This window comes from Colius striatus, chromosome 2 (assembly GCF_028858725.1).
Source record: "Colius striatus isolate bColStr4 chromosome 2, bColStr4.1.hap1, whole genome shotgun sequence".
In the NCBI taxonomy this organism is placed as follows: Eukaryota; Metazoa; Chordata; class Aves; order Coliiformes; family Coliidae; genus Colius; species Colius striatus.
In genome coordinates, this window is record NC_084760.1 from 47,439,427 (window position 1) to 47,451,967 (window position 12,541).

Consider the following 12,541-nt stretch of genomic DNA (forward strand, 5'->3'; position numbering starts at 1 on the left):
GTTCGGTTGGCATCAATGGGCTCCAGGAGGTAATTGCGAGGAGAAATGATAGGTATAGTATCTCTAGTATCGTTCTGTCTTGCCAGAGGCAAGTTCCCCAGAGACTGGCTCCAGCTTTGCAGAAAAACGAGAGGGATTTGGAAGCAAGGGACTAGTATGGGGGAAGGAGAAGCACGTGCACCCAAAGCCCAAGGACCAGAAGATCTAATATTATCATGATTATTTTTCTGGTAGTGCAGAAGATTAAAGTGGTATTGTCCCTTATGTCTTGATCAAGTAGTCTCTACTAAAACCAGTTTAAAAGATCAAATAACTAATCTACCTCTTGGAGTCCATCTGTTGTGGAATTTACAGCAAGAGTCAGCACTTGAAATAAAGCTAATTGCTGGTATGGTACCTGGCATTCTTCAAGAGGGCATGCATGTTTCATGTGATGAGGAAATAAAGAGAATAGTAGTTATTTCCAAAAACTCTTCAGCTTGGGGCATTGTGTGAATATAGCTGGAACTTGTGGATGAACAAAATGAATCATACAAGCAAAGCTTTCCAGTGCCTGTCTCTTTGAACAACTGCTTCAGTCCATAGTGCAGTGCAGCTCGAGCTAGTCCATTGCAAAGGACACTCCGATTGCATGGATGTGTTTAACTTAATAAAATTAATTCATGTTAGGAAGCTGGGAAAAGTCCCAGCTTTTGTGTGTCTGCAAAAATACTGTTGAGGTTTTTTCCTTTAAAACTCCCCATAAAATACAGAAGCACATTGATCCTTAATCTATTCTATGACTTTCTAAAGTAGGAAAATAGAAGGAAATAAAATATATTTGCAAATTGCTTTCTACCACCATACACTTACTTTCCTTTTGTGAGCAGTTAAGAAAAAAAGGTTTTGTTAGCTTTCTAGATGAGTACTGGTGAGATCTTCACCGGAGTCATTAACAGGCAGTGGCCAACTGCTTAGGGAAGCTGTTAATCAGGGAATGTACATGAAGTGCCAAGACATGACTTGCTTTTCCTTGGTTGACATTTAAGCCTGATGAAATCTGTCCTACTGTGTTGTATGAGGGTGAGCTGGCTGCTTCCCTTGGAGATAGTTTCTGGTCTAATTTGTGAAAGAATTGTTTGGAATTTGCATGTCTTTTTATTTTTAATAATTTAAACATATTTAATAAGATGGTAACAAAAGAATGATGTAATTAAGGTGAAACTTTACACTGATATTTAATGAGGTTGCTGGTTTTTTTTTTCACTGGAGTTGACTTAAATTTCGCATCTTTTAGGACTACATAGTGAAGTAAGCCGTAAGAGGCACTAAACTGTCCCTGAGGCTCCTTACCTTGGGAATCTAAGTTCTACTATGTTGCTGTCACTGCTTGAATCAGTTTTCCTAAGAAAGGGAGATCTGTGTGACTAATATACATTGATTTTTTTTTTCTTTTCACTCTAATTATAATTAAGATCTTTACTTCCTTGAAAGATATGATTTGACTTTAGACATGAGGTTTCAAAGTGGAAAGAATTCTTACAAGTTTTGTTTAAAGACAACACAACTCCACACCCCTAAAATCACCATCCCCACAAAAACCCTGGGTAGAGAAAAGGAGTGTTGTTCATCTCTGTCAGCCAGTGAAAGAAATGTCATATGTTTTTTCCTTGTGCACACCAAACCGCAATTCTGTAGAGCTCTGCACTGCATTGACACAGCTGCTTAGGGAGAGGTCTTGCTTGCTTTGTATTTTGCAAACAACATCTCTTTGAAGAGAAAGGAGTTCTTCACCTGATTTTGCTATATATGTGTATACAGCTCTGAGTTTTGCAAACTTAAAATTAGCAACTAAAATGTTTAGAATTAATGTTTCCCGTACTGTGCACCACCAAATGGTATCAAGAAGCCTAAAGTCTATCTCTCTGTTATAGAATATGATAATTATGAAGAGATGTCTGTATTTCTCCTGTTTTTTTCATTTATAAAATATAATAAACCTATTTCAGTTGAGGGATAAAATAACATTGTCCCCAGTAAGTTGCTCTTGTAACAGAAATTCTAGCACAAACAGTGTTTGCCGTTTTTTTCTTCAGAATGATTGAGGAGAGTGGGAAGAGGAGGAGGACAATGGCAGAGAAGAGACAGCTGTTCATGGAAATGAGTAAGTAAGAAATTTGAAGACATAATGTCATTCTTTACTGAGAGCTTTGTTGTGATAGTTTTACCACATCATTTACATAGTGTTTCTACAAGAATGCTGGTTCATCTAGTGAAAAATGGCTTGGGTGCTGGTCAGATGGAGAATAAAAGAGGTGGGTCACAACTGCCATAAATGTCATTCATTTCTGGGTTTGTGAAGCTCCTTTTTATTTTAAGTAGCATTCACATTTCTTATATATGGAAATATTTAAAGTTTGTGGACAACTATTAAAATAACAATAAGAACAGACAGATCACCTTTTACCTTAAAAATGTTTTTAAAAAGGGCACCACAATGGTAATGTGACTCAGAAGCTTGTTTGAGGGGGTCTTGGGGAGTTGATTTTTGTACAGGACCATTCTGTGAAAGAGACTGTAATTGTTACTAGAAATCAAATCCCTATCCAGAGGTAATGTAATTTAAAGGAGTGAGATATAGCCTTTTAAAAATGTGCATGCACTTAGAAGTAAAAGATTGTATATTTGCATGGCATAGTGTTATTTTACTTTGCTATGAGAACAGGGGGCTGAGAGCAGCGCCCAGGTTAGGCAGCCATGCCCTATAATTCCAGTTACAGGCTGATGAAGGACTGTCTTACAACAATACCATATTCCTGCTATGTTGTTAGAAGAGATTCCTGAGTGTCATTCTTACTGTGGTTATAAGCATCTTGTAATTTCAGGAACACTTTCATTCCTGGCTATTTTCTATCTACTTCCTCTCATGTGCGGCCCATCTTGGATAGTATGTCTTCCCACCTTCCCTCCTCGCTTTGTGTTTGGATTTATAGTCATGTCCTTGTTTGACATGTTCAATATGTGATACAAACCAACTGTACACCTTATCTCTGGTTCTTCTCTGCTTCTGTGCAGCAAAGATGACTGAACTGTGCATGATGTCTTGGATGAAACTTCATTAGAACCTTTTCACATGACAGTAGTTTTGACCGTTACATCAGAATATGGCATTTGTCTCATCACTTGAAAGGGCTGTAGTCATCTTTTGATCATTTAGTCCAGAAATTGACTTTCTAGTTTTTAGCTTTGGCTAAATTGCTGAAGATATTCAGAATTCTGATTATCTTTACACAAGATGTCTCTTTTTGCAGCTGTGATTCTTACTGTTCATTGTGAGTGAAAATGCTGATGGGTAGACCTTACCAACCACCTTCCTCTGTAAGGCTCTTTAAGCATATCAGTCTGAGAAATCTAAGGTTTTCAAGCTTTACCTGTCCTGTGGTGGAATATTTTACTACAAAGTCAACACATAAATATTTTTCTTTCTAGGAGAGCTTCATACACAGAGTAGATGTGCAATGTGTAAAACCGATGCTTTCAGTGACCATTTATTGTTGGTCAACATAGAAATTTGCTGATCTAAAAAAAAAACCCCACAAGTGAGAGCTTTGATAAAATATTGCATAGAAAATCCAGAATGAGCTATTTTTTTGTAGCCTGGGATCCAACTACTCCGGTTTATATTACTTAGCCAAATACTTTCCTGAAATATATCAGTGGGATATATGGGATAATGAAATATATTAATGGGATTGTCAATTTTTGACTTGTTGGCTGCTTCCAAATATATCAGAGACTAGTTTTCTAAACATAATTCTGTGAAATAACCCACTGAAGTTTGCACCACAGTATCAAGCAGAACACTTCTCAGATGTTGGCCAGTCTGGTGCCACTCTTTGGTAAGCTGTTGTGGGGACCCTTGGATTAGGAAATGGGTCAGCCTCCTTGCTAATCTTATGCAAGTCTTCTCACCTCCCATTCCACGTCAGTGGTGAAGAGAAGTAATCCTTGTGTGTCACTTTCAAGAGACGGTACGTAGGTCTCTAGGAACAAGCCAATGCTTTGGAACGTGTGCAGGTGCTTTGGCACTGTATTTGCGAAACTGAAATATCTAGAAGACAAGAACACTTTCTTAAATTTGCAACTATGAGTCAGTGGGTAAACACATGAAGGTAATTCAAATGAGGTGTTTGCCAGTTAGTTTCTGAATTCAGAATGTAGGAGGGAATAAGTTGCCACCTTTGAGCAAGCCCCCCTAATGTAGCCATCGGGTGTCTTTCTCAGGACGATGTGGGTTTGTTGTTTTGTTTTTAAGTATCTTTTATAAGTCTGAATTCTATAAGTCACAGTTATTGTGGATTCTTAGCTCTCTACTTGTCTAGGCCTCAGCTTTGGAGAGCAGTGTGACAAACTGCAGCAGATCTTCTTTATGCACTCCTTTGTCAATACAAGAGGCACAAGAGCCATGTGCTTCCATGCCATTGCTGCAGACTACACCGTAGAACTACATTGATTATAGGAGGTAGTTGGTAATGCTGTTAAAATGCAAGTCATTGAAAAGGCATTTTGGTTTACGATTAATAAGATTTTCAAGTCTTTACTTGTTGTCTGATTCCAAATTAGGATCCAAGCAATTGATATTGTACTTTAAACTAGCATCATTTGTCATCTCCTTTGATCAGTATAGGAGAAGCACAGGTCTGTTTGGCAGAGGGTTAACACAGCTTTCTGAAATTTCCTCTGAACGCTACAACGCATTGGTAAAACTGGTAGATGTGGTACAAACTAGTGACGGATGGTAGGATTCGAATCTGTCATGATGTGGTATTGTTTGAAGGTGTAGCACAAAGCTGTAAGTGGAAAGTTTTTCTTCTGTGCTTTTTCTTCTGCTTCTTACCCGATGTGGACCTCTTTGGGAGACCAAAAGCATGCTCCTGGTGGGGCTGCAGTGCAGATGGTGGTAGTAGTACCCAACCCTCTGGGGTTTTTTTTGTCTCTTACCTTTTGTGTACGTGTCTTCCAACATCAGTGCAATCCTCTTCCTTATGCACTTACCACTTAATTCTTGCTTCCTTTTAAGGTACTCCTGCCAGTCGCAAACGTAGGTCACTTTATAATACATTGGTGAAAATCACTTTACCATGAAATACTTAAAAAAAAATCTTTGTCATGTGCATGTGACAAAGCCGTGTATGTGAAGAAACACTCATACCATTTTTGAAGTAATTTTCTCAAAACTGAATGTTACAGAGGAAGGAAAAACACAAACTTTTTCTTTATTCATAGGAGCACAGAATTTTGATGTCATCAGACTTTCAACGTATCGAACAGCCTGTAAACTGCGGTTTGTACAAAAAAGATGTAATCGTAAGTTCTAATTATGCTTTATCTTCAAAACATTCTCATGCATGATGCTCTTATAGTATCTTCAGTTTTATTCCTTAGTGTTTCAAAAAATTAAACTATATGAGCCAGCTTGGTGTATTTCAGTTGCCCTAGGTGTTGAATGCAGGCAGTCTCAAGCTGTTTGAGCTCCTCTTCATGGTGTGCCACAAACCACCTGTCAGCTGGGCACAGGAAGGAGTTTGGTGGTGCATAATCAGTGTCTGGATCTGGTCACAGTGGCATATGTGAAATGTAGCAACTAAATAATTCTGTTAGTTCATACCATACTTTTCAGAGAATGAGAAAATTCACACTTCCATGGTCCTTAGACCTTTTAGAGCTTACCAAAGCAAAACTTGATCCAAGAGTGACTACATGATACTACTTTGCATTCTGCTACCAGTGTGGAATTGGACAAAGTAAAAGCAGAAGACTAATGTATGCAGGAATAGGTCCCTCCTTCCTGTGCAGTGGAATTGTCTGGTGTGGAAGAGGACATGAGAACAGCTGAGGAGTCCTACAGAGGACACGTGCATCTGCACCTTGCAAGTTGTAGCTCCTCCATAGCACAGCTGATCCTGAGGAGTGTATGTGTGTGCGTCCCTTGGGTTGTGGCAGCACTGCGGTGCCTTTAGTTTGGTGGATGGCTTACAGCCTTTTCACTCCCATAGAAAAATGTTAGATTTTGTCTAAAATTCATACTTTTGAATGGATATCTCTTAATCAGTAGAGAAGTATTAAAAATTGTACTATAATTATAGTACATTGTACACTTTGGACACAGTTCACTGATGCTGTGCATATGCCTTGGATAACTTCCACCATACGTGTACGTACAGATGAGGCTGTGTATTCATGATCTCTGGACTGCAGGGTGATCCAGGGGCATGCTTGGTGTGAACAGGTAGCTTGTCTTTTATCTTTGTGTATTTTTTATGTGAGAAATGTTGAAGTTCACAATCTTACTTGATACCCATTTTATAAGGAAGATAACAAAAGCTGTGGAGTTAGCAAGTATGTCTCTCTTTTGAACCTGTTGGATCATGTTGAGTTTGGACCGATGGTTTACTGTTGAATCCTTAGATGTCTTCTCCCACTATCTTGCATACCTTTCAAGCTTTGAAACTATGAAAAGTATTAATTAATGTGGTTCTGCAGATTACTTACGGTGTGTTTGGAAAAGCTTTTTCTCTGCAGTGTTAACGCTTCTTAGATATGTGCTAAGATACCGCAGGGTAATTTAGGGAAAAGATTTGGAGTTCTAGACCTGTGTTTACAAAGTATTATGCTCTGGACTTGGCAACTGGATCAACTGGAAACCGTCATAGTTTAACTGGAACATCAAGTTCCTGCTTGAATACTAGTCAGCATGAGGATGTTCAAAATTACTGTAAGCAATTTGTAGTGGATTTAGAATACGACTGATGTCTTTCTCAAATGAAAATCTCAAACTGTGATAAAACACACTGCATGATAATGGAAGATCACTTTGTTCCTTTACACAGTTTTTCTGTCAGAGCACTCAGATGTTGAAGGGTGGAGCAAAAGGCATGTGAAATGTCCGGGTGCTGCTCTGTTGCTTTAGCTGATGTGAGCTGTGAGTGTGAATATCAAGAGTCTCTCACATTGAATACAAATGAGTAACTGTTCATTCCAAAATAAAAGCTAACATAGTATTCAGAAACCGTACCATAAAAGTAAGCTTGCATGCATGACAGAATAGAAGTTAATTTTTTTTCCTTTATTTTTAGTTCATCTTGTTGATATCTGGAATATGATTGAAGCCTTCCGAGATAATGGCCTTAACACTTTGGATCATAACACAGAGATCAACGTGTCTCGACTAGAAACAATCATTTCATCCATCTACTACCAGCTAAACAAACGCCTTCCTTCTACTCACCAAATCAGTGTAGAGCAATCCATCAGCCTCCTCCTCAACTTCATGATAGCAGCATATGACAGGCTAGTAACTCCTCTAGTTGTATTCTTAAACTAATTTTCTCTTTTAGTTAGATGAATGCTGCCAACAACTGCATGAGTCTCTGGCAAACTGCATGCTATTTCTCAAGTTCATGAAATGATGTGTTGCACATACACACGTGTATTTAATATCACTGTAGTGCCTGCAGAGATTTACATGGTCACAGTAGCAATGCTTTGTCTTAAATTGCTTTCTTAAGAAGGAGGAGTTAGTGCTTCTGGAATCTGCAGGCTGCTGTAAGCAGAGGATCTGAAATGAAGTGAAACTGTTCTGCAGACGGTGATAGGGCATGATGGTACAGGACTGTTTTAAAAAAATGAATGTTTTATTGAGTCTTGATCAACAAGACTATTTTATAATGCTGCCTTGTTTTGTGACAATCAACTTGCACCCCATTCTAGTGAGCTGTGACTCCTTAAGGGCTAATTCTCATATCTTGGCTGAAAGAAGTTTGATTTCATGTTCAGGGTGCTATCTAGCCGTTTCCCTGTGTCCATTTTTTTTTGCAGCTTCTTTCTTCAGGATATGGTCTGCAAGTCTTCACGTGAAGATGTGTATCTGTGGGTTCTCTGAGTAGCGACTGCAAATCTTTACCACTGTTTAGCACTTCCTGAATTTTGTCAAATCTTTCTCACAGTCAGCTATTGTTTCATTCTTACCTTCTGTTCTGCTTTTACACTCTCTCCTGGCAGTAGAGAACTGCTTAGGGCCAGGACGTTGTTGCAGAGACTGCGTTTTACCTAAGACAAATCTGAAGCACCAAATATGCCCAATAGTTGTTCTGTTTTTAATATCCAGACTTGGATCCTTTCCTAATGTGACTTCCTGTTGCCACCAAACAGAAACTAGGTTTTGCCCCAGAAAAGTCCAAGACTTCAGAACAATCCCTGACTTGCCAAGGACAGCTAAGACCAACACAAAGCTCAGAGCAGGAAGACTGTTAGGACAACAGAATCAAATGTGTATTTTTCTCTTGAGTTCCAATTTGATATTAGTTGTGAGACAAGTTGTAAGGGTTAACTGATGTCTTTAGTTATCCTGAAACAGATCACAAAAGAAAGTAGAGAATTTGAAAGCTGGACATGTTTTGGGGATCTGGCTGAAAAGATTGGAAATATATTTTTCTCCCTCACTGCCCCTAACCCTGCAAGTTCTTCCTCTCTGGAACCCAAGCAGCACGCCTGATCCCAGCACAGTACAATGGCTTCCCTTTGGCTTCTTCTTTCTGGCAGATGGATTGGAGAGAGAAGCAGTGGGAGAGCCAGGAATAAGAGTAGTGATGTGGCTGAGGCTCCCTCTCCAGGAGTTTATCAACATGGCAGACATTCATTTTTATCAACATGGCAAACACATCTGCACCAAAACTGCAAGGTCAAGGTAGCTGTGTGATGACCTGAGTGCACATAGTGCAGTAACTTCTTACAGCATGGTGCTGGTGGTGGCACCATGAAGTTATTAGCATTCCACCAAACAGGCAGATGAATCAAACATCTGACTAGTGTCTTCCCCATAGAAATATTTAAGTTAGAACTTCTGTGTAAAAAATGCTCACAATGAACACGTCATAGAACATAGAACAACACTGGTCACAGTGCAGAAATGTTGTCACTGACTGTACGGGAGTGAGTTGAGGAGGAAATGCTGTCATGTGATGAGCTTCCCTGCTTCCTCCCCTAGAGCTTTGCATGGGTATTTGACGGTTTATTCCTGGTCTGTTTTTTTCCCAATAGCCTCTCATGGCTTTCCAAAGTCCTTGACCAGTTACTGGCACCTCAGAGTAATGATTCATTCCCTGGCCTTGTTTGACTGTTTAAAAGCATTCAGGTTTTTATTTCATCATTACTAGAAATCATATTTAATTTGAGAGTGGCTTTAGTTGCTCCAAGTTCTTTTTAAATTGTAGGTATCAAATCATGCTGTTTGCTGTTAATAAAGCAGCATGCAAAAGGGGGAGGGAGAGAATGACTGACAAACAAGCAAGGAAGTGAGTTGGCAAGCAAAGTTGTGATTAGGAGGAACTTTGTAATCAGCAGAGCTGAAAGGGGCTCACTTCAAGCATATACATGTATGTAAGGAAATACCTACAGATCAGTGTTATGCAGAGAGCTCTGATGCGTTTTCAGGGAAATGAGCATGACCTCTCTGAAATGCCTGCACACTGATGTGCAGCATGGGGAACAAACAGGAGGAAGTGGAAGTATAATTCCTCTAGAGGGGATGTGGTGGGAGAGCTTACAAAACTGGAGTGCTGCAGGGGATTCCTTAGGAAGGGCAGACGAGGAGGGGAAGTTGTCCTTTACATGAGAGAGTGGCTGGAGTGCATGGAGCTCTGCCTGGGGACAGATGATGAGCCAACTGGGAGTTTGAGTCAGGATTTGGAGACAGACTGACATAGACATAATTGATGGGGCAGTCTGCTACAGCTTGCCTGGTTGGGAAAACAAAGAGGATGCAGCTTTCTCCAGGCAACTGGAAAAAGCTTCAAGTACGCAGGCCCAGTCTGCTTTAAACAAGTCTTCCAGATCTGTTTCCGAGACACAACTCCTGTTATAAGATCTTTAAAAAAATATTGAAAGTTTTGCCCCTTTTTCCATAGGGTATCCAGCAGATTGAATAGCATTGGTACAAAAATCAATGATGGCAAGTTTCTGAATAACGACACCTCTACCACCCTACAGGGGAAAGAGTTTTGGTTCTTTTTCTTGATTAATAAACAGAATATCAGCAGAAGCAGGCCTAATATCTGAAGGGACCATGAGATACTTTTGCAAGGATTATTTTGTGTCCTGTGAGGAGAGAGTGATGGCTTTAGGTACTTGTTTGTTTTTTTTCTGGAAATTAATTCAAAACTGAGCTCTCTTTAGAGAGAAGATGAGTATCTATTAAAAAGAAAAGGAGGAGGAGGGCTGAGATGATAACTTAGGGACATTTGAATTAGCTAGTAAGATTTGCTCAGAGAAGAGGAGGTGGAGGCTTGAAGATCTCTGCACAGGTCTTCCTGCAGTTGAAGTGCCAGGAGAGGTTGCCTCTTTTCTGTACAGGGAATATTTGAAAGATACTCTGTCTGTATTTGAGAAATAGCATATTACCTTTCAGGTGCTTCTCAGTCTGAGAAAGGCTGAGAGCCTTTACCCCATTGTGGAATGTGAGATGTAACCAGAAGATAATATTTGTGTGTTTAAATCTTGAGTGTGAAAAGGGGAAAAAAGGTTACTTGGTTAGTTCTGATTTCTCCATCTGGTTTCTTGTCTGTCATTGACATTAGACCTTGTCACTGCTTCAATACAGTGTGCCAATATTTACATTGAATAATTCCACTCTTGATGCTTTTCAAGTACTGATAGTTCAAGTGTGAATGTTAAATATACATCTTATTTCCACTGGGAAGTATTCTGGAGCTTTTCTGGATCTCTTCCAACACTTATCATGCATTTTCTCCCTCATCGTATTTTCCATGATAGTACAATTTATTTATCCAATACATTTAGTTACAGTTACTTGACCTTATTTTAATCCTTTTTCTCTTTTTATCTATGACTTTTTCTTGGTGGTTTCTCAGTCTGTACCACTGATGCTGTTTGTGATTAAGGATAGTGACTCAGTACAGTTCTGTTTGGCGCAAAGTTGCTCAGAATTTCATCAGCTTTTACCCACATTTTTTTTTCTTTCGCCCCATAGAATTCATGGAATCATTGTAGTTGGAAAAGACCTTTAAGCTCATAGAGTCCACCCACTCCGCTCACAGTGCCAAGCCCATCACTAACCCATGTCCCTCAGCACCTCAGCTACACGGCTTTGCAATAGCTCCAGGGATGAGGACTCCACCAGCTCCCTGGGCAGCCTGGGACAGGGGCTGACAACCCTCTCAGGGAAAAAGTTCTTCCTCAGCTCCAATCTAAACCTCCCCTGGGGCAACTTGAGGCTGTTTCCTCTTGTTCTGTCTATTCATTACTGGGGAGAAGAGATTGACCCTCATCTCAATACAGCCTCTTGTCAGGGGGTTGCAGAGAGTGATCATGTGGGCAACATGTTACCATGTCTATGGTAACAGTAGATTTACAGCGAGATCACCACACTGTGGCTGTCTTAATATCTCATATTGCATGTTCTCCATCTCCTGTCTTCATTACTATGAGAGACAGAGAAATTCGGGAGAAAGGGAGGCAGGACACATGTCTTCTGAGCCAACACTAAGCTGGGAGGAACTGTTACTGATACCAGCTGTGCTCCACTTTAGCCCAGCAAGTCATCTTCTGTGTTTCTGGTGACTTAATTCTCTCATAATTTCATCCTTATCTTTCTGGTAACAGGAATAATACACGTCGCTGTTTCTACATGTCACACCATGCTGAATGGGCTTTTCATGCTTCCCATAGAGACAAATCCATTTTCTCTTGCTAATACTAGAAAATGATTCTCCAAATTGGCCATCTGGTCTCATAGCATGGCAGCTTTATTAACTTAAATTAGGAGAAAACATTATTCATGTTATTCCTGTTCTATGTGGTGTATTCAGGATATCATACAACTTCTGCATTAGCTAGCAACACCCATACTATTTTTGGAATGAATTTGAACATCAGGGTTTAAGTCAAGAGGTAAAATTTAAGAGCAACTAAAAGAGGATAGCAGTGTGACAAATGTGATGTTTTACAGGGAATGAATGTCTTTTACTGAAAAAAATTTAACTCGTTACTTTTGTATAGGACAGTTATGAAATGAACAAGATAAGCAGTAATCTCTTTAGCTGTTGTCGTGGTTTAGGCCCATCAGGGAACAAAAGACCATGATTAGCCTCAAGTACCGAAGACCTGAGGATTGCCAAAAGGCAGGGAGAGCTTAATTGCCACTTAAGGTGCAGGACAAAACAGACCAGGCTACTCAGCTTGGGGAAGAAAACAGAAGATAATTTAATGCAACATCAACTAAAACATAACCATAAAACCCCAAAACATAACCAAAATAAAACAACACAAAGTAGTACAACAATGAAGAGTCCGACCAACACCTTCTTGCCACCCCTCCCCTCTTCCCGGGCTCAGAGCCCTGATCCTGGTGTTTCTACCTCCTCCCCGCTAAACGGCCCAGGAGGGCAGGGAGTGTGGGTTTCAGTCAGTCTATTCCTGATAGCTTCTGCCGTTTGTCCCTCCTCAGGGCAGGTGGACTCCACACCAGTCCTCCCTGCAAGTCCGT

At 40.0% G+C, this 12,541-nt stretch overlaps 1 protein-coding gene across 14 annotated transcripts in view; it reads left to right on the forward strand.

The window, feature by feature from the left end:
- DTNB (dystrobrevin beta) overlaps positions 1-12,541 on the forward strand; it is a 227,257-nt gene that overhangs the window by 16,220 nt on the left and 198,496 nt on the right. For 13 of the 14 annotated variants that reach the window (XM_061990290.1, XM_061990286.1, XM_061990291.1 and 10 more), the window contains 3 exons: positions 2,076-2,143; positions 5,266-5,346; positions 7,116-7,329. In XM_061990290.1, coding sequence (XP_061846274.1) covers positions 2,077-2,143; positions 5,266-5,346; positions 7,116-7,329 — 362 coding nt within the window. In that variant the 5' untranslated portion in view covers position 2,076. Of the gene's footprint in view, positions 1-2,075; positions 2,144-5,265; positions 5,347-7,115; positions 7,330-12,541 lie in introns of those variants that run through there. The other variant, XM_061990298.1, reaches the window with a different exon arrangement.